General features: G+C 37.4%; 1 protein-coding gene and 1 long non-coding RNA gene across 4 annotated transcripts in view; one reads left to right on the top strand and one right to left on the bottom strand.

Moving 5' to 3' along the window:
• The window catches only part of MCF2L2 (MCF.2 cell line derived transforming sequence-like 2), a 250664-nt gene that overhangs the window by 215551 nt on the left and 17543 nt on the right, over nt 1-17570 (top strand). For all 3 annotated transcript variants that reach the window (XM_082692557.1, XM_082692555.1, XM_082692556.1), the window contains 3 exons: nt 1522-1737; nt 2664-2756; nt 2929-3007. In XM_082692557.1, coding sequence (XP_082548683.1) covers nt 1522-1737; nt 2664-2756; nt 2929-3007 — 388 coding nt within the window. The remainder of the gene's footprint in view (nt 1-1521; nt 1738-2663; nt 2757-2928; nt 3008-17570) is intronic.
• The window catches only part of LOC309845289, a 42730-nt gene continuing 25595 nt past the window's right edge, over nt 436-17570 (bottom strand). Inside the window, exon 3 of the long non-coding RNA XR_014301183.1 lies at nt 436-2932. This is a non-coding gene — a long non-coding RNA (uncharacterized lncRNA). The remainder of the gene's footprint in view (nt 2933-17570) is intronic.

Below are 17570 nucleotides of genomic sequence, written 5' to 3'. Positions count from 1 at the left end.
AATCTTTTTAAAAAATAAAATAGAAACTACTGGTTGTAGTTCATGTGGCAAATACTAAACACCAACTTTTGCCAGTCAACTTGACGAAAATGTATTTCCTGCATTATTTATGTCTACCTAGTAGAAATTGAATGGGTTTAAAAGAGAATACAATCACTGAGGGATAGAGTGGCTCCTGGAAGGATATGGATAAAGCGGTGAAACTTCCCAAGGTTCCTCATGAACCCATTGCCCGTGTGTCTCAGAGCATGGTCAGACTGAGCCTGTGCAAACAAACCAGGAGTATCATGCCTTTAGGAGAGCAGTCCTTATGGCTGGGGACTCTTTATTCCTCACTGAGGGGTTCATTAACCACAGTTCACACATGTAACTTTTACAAAGCAGGAAGAGAAAAATAGCACAGAAAATATGCCACAAGCACCATAGAAATAAGTCGAGTTTATGCTCTTGAAGTTTTTATTTTAGAATTTCAGAAGTGCAGTAAATTATTTTTAAAACAATATTCACAGTTTGTTCAATATAAACAATAAATTATAAAAATGCCCAATTAGAAATAATGTACATACTTGTAGTATTAACTCAGAAATTGTAGGGATTTATCTCAGCTAGACATAACTCAGGGAAATTTCTCTGTCCTGGTCTTGTTCACATACTTTTCTCCTTTTGGCATTTTCCTTCAGGAAAATAAATTCTTGATTATCTGCTTCAAGTGATCTAATGTTTAAAAAATACCAGATAAAATTCAACGTTCTTAGCTCATCTCACTGTAGTACCCTTTGGAGAGAACTCGGAGAAGGCAGGGTCATCATTTGGACTTCCAACCAGACATGAGAAAGATGTGTTTGCTGGTAGAGGGATAGGCATAAAATGCACCCTGAAGCCAAATAGACTTTCTTTAAAATTTTTGGCATTTGGGATTATCTTTGCACTCTCCACTTACTCTGAGAAATGCAAAGTTGAATGTCATTATTATTTTCATTACAATGTTATGAAGATTAGGTTATATGAAGCTTTTCATAACAAATTTCAGAACAAGTCTCATGTTCTCAGGTGGTCATACCTGGAGCAGATGTTGGGATGCAGAGGGAGCGCATGGATGATTATGGAAAAGGTCCATAATGCAGCAAAAATTCTCTCTCCTGGACATACTTAAATATTAATTTCTTGCCCTTTTAAAGTAGACTGTCATGTATCAAAAACAAAAAAGTGGAATTAGAATTCTGCTAGCTGAGATTAATTACAAAGGCCAAAATATCAGAATACCAATATCTTTAGTTCAAGTATTTCGCATGTGCTTTATGTTTATTACCTTGCACAGATCTATATAACTGAACGGTGCCATGCTCAGTGAAGCTCACAAAAGTATGGCTTTGATTTAATGACAGATGAAACTGTTTGGCACTTTTTAAACTCTCAACTTCGAATAAGCATACTTTAGAATTTGCAAGCAGACCTTCGAGAGTGCTTTCCCTGTCAAGTAATGTCACAGCTTCCTTTCATGTATGTCTATCTTCCCCGAAGGATGATATCAAGAAACTGGGCAAGCTGTTGATGCATGGCTCTTTCAATGTCTGGACAGTTCACAAGGATCGTTATAAAATGAAGGATTTTATTCGATTTAAGCCCAGCCAGAGGCAAATCTATCTATTTGAAAGGGGAATCGTGTTCTGTAAGATTCGAATGGAGCCCAGTGACCAGGGACTCGCTCCTCATTACAGCTTTAAGAAATCTATGAAGGTAAAGTGGTCCTTTTACACTGGAGAAGCAGCACGACCCTATGGAGAGGGAAGTCGTTATCCTTATTTTACAGATAAGAAAACTGAAGCCTAGAGAGGAGAGGTTTACTTGCCAAATGCCACACAACAGAACTAGACTCCACACCCAGGCCTTTCTAACTCCAACATCAGAACTTGTCATCAGTCACTGGACTGGGCCAGGGCTGGGATAGAGCCTTTGTGCTAGATGGAGAACAGGGACCATATGGTAGCCTGTCCTGACAAACAAATTAGGAAAGTACCCTCTAGGCAGAGGGGTGAAAGATTTGATGATTAGAGCATGGGCTGGATTTCGTCTCCGACTTGTCCTTCTAAACCACATATCTTTACATGCAAACATTGACAAAGATTCTGGGGGTCTAGGAACCCATGTCCACACCAAGCATCATCTCTAGCCTATGTAGGAAATATTTCATAGCTGGTGATGAGACTACCCCATCCCACCCCACACCACACGCATGTGCATATATGCACACTCATACACACATATTTGTGCTCTTGTGATTAAAGTTGTTAATTATTCATGGTAGCTTTTGTTATTTATGTTTCTTAATGGATACTAATTCAGTTACTATTATGCACAGATTCGTGAAATACTTAGGTGTTAAAGGAGAGATGATCTCTTTGCTTAAAGGTTGAGGTCTCCAGCCTGTCATATAAAAAAGATGCAGTCTGTGTTGTCTCCTGAAAAAGAAAGGATAGAGGACACTGCCACACTGTGCTTGTGCTTTATGCTCCCTGGGACCATTAACAGAGGGCAACAAAACACGTAGAAGGAAGACAGAGGAAGAGAGCTATCAAGGGTAGAAAGAAACAGAGTGGCTGACAGGGACAATTTTAAAATGAGAAAATGGTAGTACAGCACTTTTTCTTCTTTCCATACAATAGTTGGTGACACTGTCAATTCGCCAGCTTGGCAGGGGGAGCAGCCGAAAGTTTGAAATTGCCCACCGAAATGGACCCGAGAAATACATCCTGCAGGTAAAGTTCACATCTTCCCCATAAGTGTCTGCTACTCTTTCCTGTGTTCCCATGGCTTGGCAAGTGTTTCCTGTCTCATTATTCCAGAGGCCACCCAGAGAATAAAAACCCTGTCCAGTTAATGCTCCAGGTGATCTGATATTCATAGTATCTTCCTTTCTACCATTTGCAGGCAGCTTCAAAAGAAATCAGAGATTGTTGGTTTTCAGAAATAAGTAAATTACTGATGGAACAACAAAACAGTATTAAAGGTATGGTTACTTTGCTAAATTTAGCGTGGGGATTATACTGATTTCAACTTTGTGGTGGGTGTGCACACTGGGGATATTGTTGAAGGCAGTGGCTGGCCAGGAAAAGAACTGTGGGCCCCATTTTCATGGTACCTGGAAGCCTCTGTGCTTGTTTTATGTTGTGTGGGGTTTTTTTTTGTGGTTGTGTGTGGATGTGTGCCTTTCAGCTGTGTTCTCCCCACAAACCTAATTGCCGAGATCAACTTTCTCAACACCACGTGGCAAAGCTACCCAAGATTATGCGAATGAGGATTTAAATGGCCAATACTGCTTTCAGAAGCTGTACTGCTTTTTTTTTTTTTTAAGCTGAGATATAATTAACATACCATAAAATGCACTCTCTTAAAGTGTGCAATTCCGTGGGTGTTAGTCTATTCACAGGGTCATGCAGCCCATCCCCAGAACATTTTCATCACTCTCCCCGGCAAAAAAAACCTGGTACCCATTAGCAGTCATTCCCCATCTTCTCCCTTCTCCCCTCTGCCCCTGATAACCACTAATCTACTTTCTATCTGATGGATTTTCTTATTCTGGGCATTGTACATAAATGGGATCATATAAAAAATGACACTTTCAGCAGTTCATTGGTATTGTGGCATGTCTCAGTGCTTCATTCCTTCCCATGGTTGAAATACAGTGCATTGTATGGTTATGGCATTTTTGTTTATTATTCATAAGTTGATGGATATTTGGGTGATCTCCATTTTTTAGATATTATGAATAATGCTGCTAAGGGAAATTGTGTACAAGTTTTTGTGTGAACCTCTGAAAGAGTATGTATGTATATAAATAATAAATAAATACTGGGCCATAGTCAATCTATGTTAATTTTCTGAGGAACTTCTGAATTGTTTTCTAAAATACTAGCACCATTTCTTCTTTGTACATGCAGTGTATAAGTGTTCCATCTTCTCCCCCTCTCACTAACACTTGAGGCTGTCTTCCTCTTTTTCTCCTTCTTCTTCTTCTTCTTACCACCCCAGTAGGTGTGAAGTGGTCGCTCATTGTGGTTTTGATTTGCATTTCCCTAATGCTGGTGATATTGAGCATCTTTTCTTGTGCTTATTGGCCATTTGTATATTTCCTTTGAAGAGACATCTATACAATTTCTTTGCCCATTTTTTAATTAGGCTATTCATTTTTTATATGATTTACAAATATTTTATATGATTTACAAATATTTTTTCCCATTCTGTGGGATGTCTTTTCATTTTCTTGGTGATATCTTTTGAAGTACAAAAGTTTTTAACTTGATGAAGTCTAATTTATCTGTTTTTTCTTTGGTTGCTTGTGTATTGGTGTCACATCTAAGAAACCATTGCTTAACCCAAGATTTACACCTATGCTCTTCTTTAAAAATTTAGTTTTAACTCCTGGATCCATTTTGAGTTAATTTTTACATAAGAGGTGAATTAGGAATCTAAGTTTATTTTTCCATATATATATACATACATATATATGTATGTGTGTGTGTGTGTATATATATATATATATATATATATATATATATATATATATATCTCCTGCTGTCCCTGAACCATTTGTTAAAAAGTCTATTCTATTCTCCACTGGATGGCCTTGGCACTTGTTATGGACTCAAGTGGCATAACTATGTTTGTTTTCCCCCCAAATTCATTCATTAGAACTTTACCCAATGGTAATACCCAATGGTATGAGAAAGTGAAGACTTTGGGAAGTAATTAGGAGTAGATGTGGTTATAAGAGTTCAGCCATCACGAATAGGATTAATGCCTTTATAAGTGCCATGAGAGAACTTGCTTCCTCTGTCTGCTCTCTGCTGTGATAAGGATATAATGAGAAGTCACCAATCTGCAGCCCAGAAGAGGATCCTTGCCAGAATTCAACCATGCTGGCATGGGATCTCAGACTTCCAAGCCTCCAGAACTGTGAGAAATAAATATCTGTTGTATATAAGCTGTCCAGTCTGTGGTAATTTGTTACAGCAGCCCAAACTAAGATAGCACCCTTGTTGAAAATCAGTTGGCCGTAGATAGAGAATTCTTGGTTGACAGTCATTTTCTTTAAGCATTTTGAATATGTCATGCCATGTACTGTTTTGTGGCTTCCATAGTTTCTGATAAGAAATCAACTATTAGTCTTACTGAAAATGTCTTGGGGCACCTGAGTGGCTAAGTCGGTTAAGTGTCCGACTTGATTTTAGCTCAGGTCATGATTTCAGGGTCATGATATCAATCTCTGCATTGGGCTCATGCTGGGCATGGAGCCTGCTTGGGATTCTCTCTCTCCCTCCGCTCTGCCCCTACCGCAGTGCATGTGTATGCTTCCTCTAAATTAATACATATACAGGGGAACCTGGGTGGCTCAGTTGGTTAAGCCTCTGCCTTCGGCTCAGGTCATGATCCCAGGATCCTGGGATCAAGTCCCACATCAGGCTCCCTGCTCCATGGAGAGCCTGCTCCTCCTCCTCCTTCTGTCTGCTGCTCTTCCTACTTGTGCTATCTCTCTATCAAATAAATAAAATCTTTTTAAAAAATACATATGTATGTAAAGATGAGAGATAATTTTTTTTAAAAATATCTTGCATGTGACAAGTTGCTTTTCTCTCTCCTGCTTTCAGATGCTTTATGTTTTGACAGTTTGATATGTCTAAATATAACCCTCTTTGAATTTATATTTCTTGGAGTTTGTAGATAGTTCATTTGGATATGGAGATTAGTGTTTTTTATCCAATTTAGGAAGTCTTCAACCATTGTTTCTTTAAGTATTCTTTTAGCCCCTTTGTTTCTGACTTCTGGGATTCCCATTCTGTCTATGTTGTATGCGATGGAGTCCTACAGGTCTTTATGGCTAGAAAATTCTATTTCATTCTTTTTCTTTCTCTTCCTCAAACTGGATAGTTTCAATTGACCTATATCTAAGTTCCATGACTCTCTTCTGCCTGTTCAAGTTTGCTTTTGGGCCACTCTAGTGAATTTTTCATTTCAATTATTATACTGTTCAAGCCAGAATTTCTCTTGGCCCTTTCAAATATAATTCTATTTTCTCAATATGATAAGAGTTTGTTCTCACAATTTCCTTTAGTTCTTTTTTATGGATTCCTTTAATTCTTTGAACAGTTTTTTTATTTTTTTGAACAGTTTTTAAATAGTTGATTTAAATTCTTGGTCACGGAAGTCTAATTATCTTCAATTCCTCAGGGACAATTTCTCTTGATTGCTTTTTTTTTTCTTTCTTTCTTTTTTCTATGTATGGGTCATGCTTTCTTGTTTCTTTACATAGCATATAATTTTTCTGTTAAAAACTGGACATTTATTTATTTTTTTAAAGATTTTATTTATTTATTTGACAGAGAGTGACACAGCAAGAGAGGGAACAAGCAGGGGGAGTGGGAGAGGGAGAGGGAGAAGCAGGCTTCCCACTGACCAGGAAGCCTGATGGGGTATCGATCCCAGGACCCTGGGATCATGACCTGACCTGAAGGCATCAGCGACTGAAGGCATTAACGACTGAGCCACCCAGGTGCCCCCAAATTGGACATTTAATAACAAAATGTGGCAATTTTAGAAATCCAAGTATCCTCCATTTCCAGTGGTTTTTGTTGGTATTGTTTGTTGTTTTTATTGTTTGTTTGGTAATTTCTCCAGTGTTTGCCAGGAGCTTGTGTGGATATTGGGGTGCACTTTCAACATACCCTCAACACACAGCCAAGCAGGTGACAATTCCACCTTATCCTTCACTTCCTGTTTGTTCAGAGTCCCAAGCTCTCTCCCCACTAGAGATGAGAGCATAAGGCCTTCTTAGATTTGTCCTGAAAATGCATACAGACTTGGGCATTTATACATGGCCTTCTAGATTCTCAGAAATATTTGGGAGCTTTCAAAGCCACTATGGACCTCCCATTCCCAAGTTTTTCCTTTTAAACTTTTGATTAGCCTATTTTTGCCTCAGCCTCGGGCAGCCAAGAAGTTAAAATATTGCCTCTAGCAATTGTCTACAAATGCCCCAGGAGAGAAGGCTTTTCACACTGTGCTAGCTATGAATAGGTCTAATAAAGACAGCCTTGTAAGTAGGGTGTTCCAAGGAACCCCTAAACAAGTCAGATAATGATAGTTCTCTGGGAATGAGACTTTGAACAAACTTTAACCCTGTTTTGCCCCCTCCTATGGCTGCCAGATTGCTAATTTCACCTTGACTGCAGGCTGTTGAATTCTAAAGCTACCATCAAGAAGGAGGGGGTAGGTTGGGAACAGGGCAGCTAAAACACCACAAAGCTTACTGTTCATACCAAGATTCAGCCATTTCTCTTGAATACGTGTTCTCCTCGTTGCTGTAAGCCTTTGCTTAATTTCTAGTGTTCTGAAAATATTGTCACTGACTACTTTTGCCAGTTTTTTTCTGTTTTCATGGAGGAGAGAATTTTTTTTTAATTTTTAATTTTTTATAAACATATATTTTTATCCCCAGAGGTACAGGTCTGTGAATCTCCAGGTTTACACACTTCACAGCACTCACTATAGCACATACCTTCCCCAATGTCCATAACCCCACGGAGGAGGGAATTTTTGGAGGTTTTTTCCCTATGCTATTTTCACAGGTAACACTTGCTGCATAGTTTTATTAATTAAGAATCATCTTTGAGTAGGCATTGCTCTTTCACATTTGTTTTTTCAGTTGATCCTCATAGCAGTAGGGATAGTTGGTAGGAAAATCCACAAGCTGCATCAGTTGAGTTCAGATATTGCCTTCAGGGCAATATCTGCCTGAGGGCTAAGAAATGCTAGTCTCATGTGGAAAATTGATTTCCTATCATTTATACTGACAATGATTTGTGTGTTTAGTAAGGAAAATTATGTAAATATGAAAAGATAAACTTTGTCCTCAGAGGCCTATCAGGAATGCAACCCTTTCGCATTCTTTCTGTGTCTTCCCTGACTATTAGTTGGACAGGAAGATAGAAGGGTGGGTATGCATGATGAGATGAGGAAAAAGATAAGCTAAGAACTGTGACTGGAAAACCACCACATCAGTTTTCTGTCACAACAACTGAGTGATGTAAGTTCATTATTTAAACTATTGGCTTTTGCCAAGAAATAATAACTACACTGTGTAGTTTATTTTAATTTGTATAAAAGTAAGATGGGGAAACACGATGATTTACTCTTAATACTGTGCTAAATACACATTAAGGTAATTGAGCATGAATGCTCTGGAGGCATAAGACAGGAAGATGTAACAGCCCCAGCAGAAAAAGTTACTTCTTTTCCCCCGAAGCAACATTCTAGTCACAAGATTGTTCTAGAAATCTTTACCATAGTTTTGCAAAAGATATTTTAGGGATAGCCTGCATTAGAATTACTTGCAGGGCTTGTTACAAATGTAGATAATCTGGGTCCTACCCTAAAACTGTGGAATTAGGTTAACTAGGGTTAATGCCTTGAGATATGCATTTTATCTTAAAAAAGTTTCTGGGCAGAGGCCTTAAACTATTTTTTAGAAGATTTTATTTATTTGTTTGAAAGACAGAGAGAGAGCAGGAGGAGGAGCAGAAGGAAAGGGACAAGCAGACTCTGCACTGGGCATGGAGTCCAATGCAGAGCTCAATTCCAGGACCCTGAGATCATGACCTAAGCCGAAACCAAGATTCGGATGCTTAACCAATTAAGCCACCCAGGTGCCCCAAACTATTATTTTTAAAACAACTGTATCGAGGTATAATTAACATAGCAAAGTGCACATATTTAAATATGCAACTTAAATGTACATGTACATGACACATGTACACAGCTGTGAAAGCATCACCACAATCAAGACTATGAACACATCTATCACCCCCAAAAGTTTCCAAATGCCCCTTTGTATTACCTTTCTCCTGCCCTTCCCTTATCCTCCATTGCTTCCCAGGTGGTCAGTGATCTTCTTTCTGTTACTATAGATTAGTTTGATTTTTTTTTATCATTCCATACAGAGAATCACACAGCATGTACTTTGGTCTGGTTTCTCTTGCTCAGCATAATTATTTGGAGATTCAATCCTGTTGGTGTGTGTAACAATAGTACATCCCTTTTAAGTGAAGTGTGGTATTCCATTGTTTGGATATAACCCAATTTCTTTGTTCATTTACCTGTTAATGAATATTTCCACTTTCTTGGGCTATTTTGAATAATGCTGCTATTAATGTTCAAGTATGAGTTGTTCTTGTGTACACGCATTTTTGTTTCTCTTGGGTAAACACCTAAGAGTGTAATGGTTAGGCCATATGGCAGGTACATATTTAACTTTTTAAGAAGTTACTATTTTCCAAATTATTATTTATTCCCAGAGTAGCGTGTGAGAGTTTCCCTGGCTCTACATTCCTCACCAAAACTTGCTGTTGTCAGTCTTTTTACTTTAAGCCAGCCTTATAATAGGTGTTGAACAGTATGTTATTGAGATTTTAATTTGCTTTTTCCTAGTGACTAATGTTTAAGTATCTTTTCATGTGCTTTGCTATCCATATATCTTTTTCAATGAAGTGTCCATTCAAATCTTTTGCTCATTGTTTTCTCATTCTTAAGTGTTGAGAGGTTTATTTTTATATACCATAGATATAAATCCTTTACTAGATTATGTTTTGCAAATATTTTCTTTTGGTGTGTGGCTTATCTTTTCATAGTCTTAAGAGTATCTATTGGAGGTGCTTGGCTGGCTCAGTTTTAGGGTCTTTCAGGATTGGTGAGTTCAAACCCCATGTTGGACATGGAGATTACTTAATTTTTTTTAAGAGTATCTTTTGTAGAACAGAAGATTTTAATTTTGATGAAATCCAAGTTTTAAAAAATTTATCATATTTATCATATTTTTGGTTTGTGCCTAAGAAATCTTTTGGTAAATAGTGTGAAATGTGGATCAAAGTTCAGTTTTTTGTTTATTGGTGTCCAGTTATTCCATTACCATTTCTCCAGCTGACTATTTATATAAGTGAATCCATTTCTAGATGCTCTATTTCATCCCATTGATCTATTTGTCTATCCTGACATCTTTACTTTACTATCTTGATTACTGTAGATTTATAATAAGCCTTAAAATCCAATCCTTTAACTTTACTCTACCTTTTAAAAAATTATTTAAATTCCACTTATTATCATAGAGTGTAATATTAGTTTCAGGTGTTACAATCTAGTGACTCAATACTTACATGCAACAGCTGGTGGTCATTACAAGGGCCTTCCTTAATCCTCATCACCTATTTAACCCATTTTCCCCTACTTTCCCTCTGGCAACCATCACTTCATTCTCTGTAGTTAAAAGTCTGTTTCTTGCTTTGCCCTCCTTCTTCCTTTGCTCATTGTTTTGTTTCTTAAATCCCACATATGAGTGAAATTCCATATATGAGTGAAATTGCATGACAAGTTATATTTGTCTTTCTCTAATTAACTTATTTCCCTCCAGCTCCATTTATGTCCTTGCAAATGGCAAGATCTTGTTCTTTTTTATGGATGAGAAATATTCCATCGTGTGTGTGTGTGTGTGTGTGTGTGTGTGTGTGTGTACACATACTACCTCCTCTTTATCCATTCATCAGTTGATGGACATTTGTGCTCTATATAGTTTGCCTATTGTTGATAATGCTGCTATAAATATCGAGGTGCATGACCCCTTTCAATCTATATTTTTGTGTCCTTTGGGTAAATAGCTAGTAGTTCAATTTGTGAGTTGTAGGGTAGTTCTATCTTTAATTTTTTGAGGAAACTCCATACTGTTTTCCAGAATGACTGCACCAGTTTGCATTCCCACCAACAGTGCACGAGGGTTTCCCTTTCTCCACGTCCTCACCAACACCTGCTGTTTCTTGCGTTGTTGATTTTAGCTGTTCTTACAGCTCTGAGATATCTCACTGTAGTTTTGATTTGCATTGCTCTGATAATGTGTGATGTTGAGCATCGTTTCATGTGCTTGTTGGAGATCTGTATGTCGTCTTTGGAAAAAATGTCTATTCATATCTTCTGCCCACTTTTTAATTGGATTGTTTTGGGTGTTCAGTTTTATAAGTTCTTTATGTATTTTAGATACTAAGCCTTTATCAGATATGTCATTTACAAATATCTTCTCCCATTTCTTAAATTGCCTCTTAGTTTTGTTGGTTGTTTCCTTTACTGTGCACAAGCTTTTTATTTTGATGTTGCAATAGTTTATTTTTGCTTTTGTTTCCCTTGCCTCAGGGAACAGATGTAGAAAGAAGTTGTTGTAGCTGATGTCAAAGAAGTAACTGCCTGTGCTCTCTTCTAGGATTTTTATGGTTCCAGGTCTCACATTTAAGTCCTTAATCCATTTTGAGTTTATTTTTGTGTATAATGTAAGTGTTCAAGATTCATTCTTTTGCATGCTGCTGTCCATTTCCAGTTTTTCCAACACCATTTGTTGAAGAGACAGTCTTTCTCATTGGATATTCTTACCTGGTTTGTCAAAGATTAAATGACAGTATATTTATGTATTCATTTCTGGGCTTCTATTTTGTTCTATTGATCTATGTGTCTAGTTTTATGCCAGGAACTTCTGTTTTGATTACTACAGCTTTGGTTTTGGTGCAATTATAAATAATAATGATTCCTTAATTTCTCTTTCTGCTGCTTCATTATTGGTGTATAGAAATGCCATGCAGCAACTTCTTGCTGGACATGTCTCCAAAGGCAAAGTAAACAAAAACAAAAATAAACTGTTGGGTCTTCATCAAGATAAAAAGCTTCTGCATAGCAAAGGAAACAGTCAGAAGGCAACCTATAGAATAGGAAAAGATATTTGCAAATGTATTATCAGATAAAGGGCCAGTAGTGTGAAGAAATATGAAGAACTTATCAAACTCAACACCCAAAAAGCAAATAATCCAGTCAAGAAATAGGCAGGAGACATGAACAGACATTTCTCCAAAGGAGACATATGGCTGACAGTGAAAAAATGCTCCACGTCACTTTTCATCAGCAAAATATAAACCAAAAAACCACAATGAGATATCACCTTACACCAGTCAGAATGGCTAAAATTAAGAAGACAGGAAACATCAAATCTTGGTGAGGATGTGGAGAAAGGGGGACCCTTCTACATTGTTGGGAATGCAAGCTGGTACAGCCACTCTGGAAAACACTATGGATGTTTCTTCAAGAAGTTAAAAATAGAGCAACCTTACAATCTAGCAATTGCATTACTAGGTATTTACCCCAAAGATACAGGTGTGTTGAAGTGAAGGGCACCTGCACCCCAGTATTTATGTCCACAATAACCAAACTGTGGAAGGAGTCGAGATGTCCTTCAACAGATGAATGGATAAAGAAGATGTGGTGTATATATACAATAGAATATTACTCAGCTATCAGGATGAATATTTACCATTTGCATTGATGTGGATGGAATTGGAGGGTATTATGTTAAATGAAATAAGTCAGTTGGAGAAAGACGATTATCATATGGCTTCACTCATATGTAGAATGTAAGAAACAGTGCAGAGGACCATAAGTGAAGGGAGGGAAAACTGAATGGAAAGGAATCAGAGAGGGAGACAAATGGTAAGCAACTCTTAATTATGAGAAAGAAACTGAGGGTTGATGAAAGGGAGGTGGGTTGGGGGAAGGGGTTACTAGGTGATGGGCATTAAGGAGGGCACATGTTGTGATGAGCGCTGGGTGTTATATGCAACTGATGAAATGTTGAACACTACATTTGAAACTAATAATGTACTATGTGTTGTGTTTAAATTGAATATAAAGTTTTAAAAAAGAGAAAAGAAGGGGAAAAAAGAAACACAACAGATTTCCATAGTTTGATTTTGTATTCTGTGACTTTACCAAATTCATTTTAGTTTCTAGCATTTTTTTCTGGAGTCTCTGGTTTTCTATATATAATATCATATCATCTGTAAACAGTAAAAGTTTGACTTCTTCCCTGGCTATCCTATTTGGATGCCTTTTATTTCTTTTTGTTGTCTGCTTGCTGTGGCTAGGTCTTCCAGTATTAGTTTGAATAAAAGTGGTGAGAGTAGACATCCTTGTCTTGCTCCTGACTGTAGAAGTAAAGCTCTCAGGTTTTCCTCATTTAGGATGATACTAACTCCATATATGGCCTTCATTATGTTGAGGTATGTTCCCTCTATCCCTGCTTTGTTGAGGGTGTTTGTCATGAATGGATGTGTACTTTGTCAAATGCTTTTTCTGTATTTAGTAGAATGATCATATGGTTCTTATCCTTTTTTTTTTATTAAGGTGATGTATCATGTTGATTGATGTGGGAATAATGAAACGAGGAATCCTGCAATCCAGAAATAAATTCCACTTTATCATGGTGAATGATTCTTTTAATGTATTGTTAGATTTGGTTTGCTAATATTTTGTTGAGGATTTTTGTATCTATGTTCATCAGAGATATTGGTCTGTAGTTCTCTTTTATGTGTGTGTGTGGTGTCTTTATCTAGTTTTGGTGTCAGGGTAATGCTGGCCTCAAAGGATGAATTGGGAAGCTTTCCTTCCTCTTTTATTTTTTTTGGAATAGTTTGATAAGAATCTGTATTAACTCTTCTTTAAATGTTTGGAGAATTCTACAGATAGCTGTGAACCTATCTGGTCCTGGACTTTTCTTTGTTAGGATTTCTTTTATTACTGATTCAATTTCTTTGATGGTTATTGGTCTGTTCAAGTTTTCTGTTTCTTCTTGTTTCAGTTTTGGTAATTTATATGTTTCTAGAAATTTATCCATTTCTTGTAGGTAGTCCAGTTTGTTGGCATATAGTTTTCCATAATATTCTCTTATAATTGTTTGTATTCTGTATTTGTATTGGTTATTATTTTTCCTCTTTCATTTGTTATTTTATTTATTTGGGTCCTTTCTCTTTTTAATAACTCTGGCTAGAGGTTTATCAATTTTATTAATTTTTCAAAGAACCAGCTCCTGGCTTCATTGATTTGTTCATTTATTTTAGTTTCTATACCATTTATTTCTGCTCTAATGTTTATTATTTCCTTCCTTCTGCTGGCTGTATGCTCCATTTATTGTTCTTTTTATAACTCCTATAGGTATAAGTTTAGGTTGTTTACTTGAGATTTTTATTGCTTCTTGAGGTAGGCCAGTATTGTTATGTACTTCCCTCTTGGACTGGTTTTGGTGTATCCCAAAGATGTTGAACTGTTGTGTTTTCATTTTCATTTGTCTCCATGCATTTTTTAATTTTTTCTTTGATTTCCTGGTAGACTTGTTCATTGGTTAGTAGTATGTTGTTTAACCTGTGTGTGTTTGTGGTCTTTCCAGATTTTTTTCTTGTGGTTGACTTCTGGGTTCACAGCATTGTGATCAGAAAAGTTGTATGGTATGACTTCAATCTTTTTGTATTTGTTGAGGCCTGTTTGTGACCTAATATGTGATATATTCTGGAGAATGATGTTCTATATGCACTTGGAAAGAATGTATAGTCTGCTGTTTTAGGATGAAATATATCTGTTAAGTCCACTGGTCTGGTGTGTCAGAACAAACCCATTGTTTACTTCTCAACAAAACCATTGTTTACTTCTCAACAAAACCATTGTTTACTTCTCAATTTTCTGGTTAAATGATCTGTCCATTGATGTAAGTGGAGTGTTAATAGCTCCTATTATTGTTGTATTATTATTGATTATTTCCTTTATGTTGTAAATTGTTTTATATATTTGGGTGCTCCAATGTTGGGTGCACAAATATTTGTAATTGTTTTATCTTCTTGTAGGATTGTTCTCATTACTATTAGGTAGTGTCCTGCTTTGTCTCTTGTTATAGCCTTTGTTTTAAAGCCCAGTGTGTCAAGGGTACCCAGGTGTCTCAGTCAGTTAAGCATCTGACTCTTGATCTCAGGGTTGTGAGTTCAAGTCCTGCACTGGGTTCCACACTGGCATGGAGCCTACTTAAAAAACAAACTACAGTTTGTCCAATATAAATATTGCTACTCCTGATTTCTTTTGACATCCATTTGCGTGATATGTGTTTTCCAACCCCTCACCTTCAATCTGCATGTGTCTTTAGATCTAAAATGAGGCTCTTGTAGGCAACATAACATGGGTCCTTTTTTTTTTAATCCATTCTGATACCCTGTGTCTTTTGATTGGAGCATTTAGTCCATTTACATTCACAGTAAGTATTGATATGCATTTGTTGCCATTGGATTACTTGTTCTGTGGTTGTTTCTGGAGATTTTCTCTGATCCTTGAATACTTTTCTCTCTTTCATGTTTTGCTGATTTTCTTTAGTGATATATTTGGACTTATTTCTCTTTATTCTTTGCATGTTTATTAGTATTTTTTGATATATGGTGACCATTAGGTTTGTATATATCCTCTTCTGAAAATAGCAGTCTATAATAAGTTGATGGTTGTTCAAATTTGAACTCATTCTTTTCTCCTCTTCTCCCCATATTTTAAGCATAGTTATTATCTTTTTTCCTTTTTTGTGAGTTCCTTGACTGGTCTTTACAGAAAAATTCATTTTTTACTGATTTTGTGTTTCCTGGCATTCTATTGTCATTTTTATTCTCTCCTTTCCACTCAAAGAGTCCCCTTTAATATTTCTTTCAGGACTGGTTTAGTGGTCACAAGCTCCTTTAGTTTTTGTTTGTCTGGGAAACTCTTTATCTCTCCTTCTATTATGAATGATAGTCTTGCTGGATAGAATATTCTTGGTTGCAGATTTTTCCCATATAGTACTTTGAATATATCATGCTATTCCCTCCTGGCTTGCCAAGTTTCTGTTGAAAAATCTCCAGCTTAGCCTTATGGGTTTTTTCTTATAAATTAATGAATTCATTTGCTGCTTTTATGATTTTTCCTTTATCACTATATTTTGCAAATTTAATTACCATATGTCTTGATGTTGGACTGCTTTTGTTGATTTTAATGGGAGTTCTCTGTGTCTCCTCACTCTGGATGTCTCTTTCTTTCCCCAGATTAGATTAGTTTTCAGCTATTATTTCTTCAAATAAATTTTCTGTCCCCTTTCTTCTCCTGGGACTCCTATAATATGAATGTTATTACATTTGATGGAGTCACTAAGTTCCCTAAGTCTATTCTCAGTTTGCATATTTTTCCTTCTCATTTGTTCATCTTCCGTCCTTTCCATTATTTTGTCTTCTAGGTCATTAGTTCATTTCTCTGCTTCTTTCAGCCTGCTTTCATTGCATCAACCACGTTTCTAATCTCATTTATTGCACTCTTCATTTCTGACTGATTCTTTTGTAGCTCTTTTACCTCTGTGGTAAGGATTTCACTGATGCATTCTGTTCTTTTCTCAAGCCTAGTGAGTATCCTAATGATCATTTCTTTAAATTTTCTATCAGGCATGTTACTTATATCTGTTTTGCTTAGATCTCTGGCCATGGAGTTATCTTGTTCTTTCATTTGGGATGAATTCTTCCATCTTGGCATTTTTGTCTGGGTTTCTGTCTTCTTCTCTATGTTAGAAAAACCAGTTATATCTTCTGCTCCTGAAAATAATGGCCCTATAAAGAGGAGGTCATGTACTGCCCTGGACCTGGTGCTCCAGGTGGTATCTTCAGTGTGTGCTGCATGCACTCTGCCATTGTGTTCTGGTTACTCTATCCTTTAGGCCAGTCATCTGCAGAGGTTCTCTTTGCCTGCTGTGAGTAGTGTTTGGTCCCTGACCTGAATGTGTCAGATGTTAACTAAGTGTGCTCTGGTCTGCTTGTGAAATGAGACCTGTCACCACCTCCTTCAGAACTGAGGTCCTGCAAAACTCTCTGAGTGGGAGATGTGGTGTGGGTAAGAGTTTGTACTGGTCTTCTGGGAGAGGAGGCACCAAGCTAGGACTGAGGCAAGTGTGCCTGAGAAGAGTAGATCCCCTGGAGTGCAAGGGTTGGGGCTTGGTGTAAGCTAGTTAGGCAGCAAGTGTTGGAATTACTTCCTGCAGGTGGTTCTATGTTTATGCTGAGGGGCAGGGGAGGGCAATGATACAAGTTATCTCCTTTGTCCCCAGAGAGGCATCTCCACAAATACTGCCTCTCGGGGACACACTCTAAGAAGAGCAAATAATCTCTCCACTGCATGCCTCAGGCACTGTTCAGATGACTGTTGCCACACTATATGGTCTGGGGTTGTTTGCCTGCCTTCTCTCCAGGAGCAGCACAGTGCTGTCCTGGCCCTATCCCAGCCAAGACCACTGACCTTTACAATTCCAGGCTTTCAGCCCTGCTGGTTGCAAGAACTCATGAAAATTCAGCCCCTCTCATTTTCTAGGCCAGTGTCTATGGGGAAACATTCTGCTTGTGCATTCCTCTGTGTGCTCCTCTCTCTCTCACCCTCTCTGTGATCATGATTTCCTTCCCTTTGCAGCAGCTGTGATCTGTTTCTCCCCTAAACCACATCTCTGCACTTGCTACCTTCTTTCATGTGCCTTTTTCTCTCCTTTCAGTTGTAGTTTGTTCCATCAGTCTTTAGGTCAATTTCTGGTGTATTTAGGATGATTTCACAGTTATCTAGTTGTATTTGTGGGATGAGGTGAGCCTAGGGTCCTCCTACTCCACTTCCATCTTCTGTTTTTCCTT

This window comes from Mustela nivalis (assembly GCF_964662115.1).
Source record: "Mustela nivalis genome assembly, chromosome: 1".
In the NCBI taxonomy this organism is placed as follows: Eukaryota; Metazoa; Chordata; class Mammalia; order Carnivora; family Mustelidae; genus Mustela; species Mustela nivalis.
This window is presented reverse-complemented; position numbering and strand designations above follow the sequence as displayed.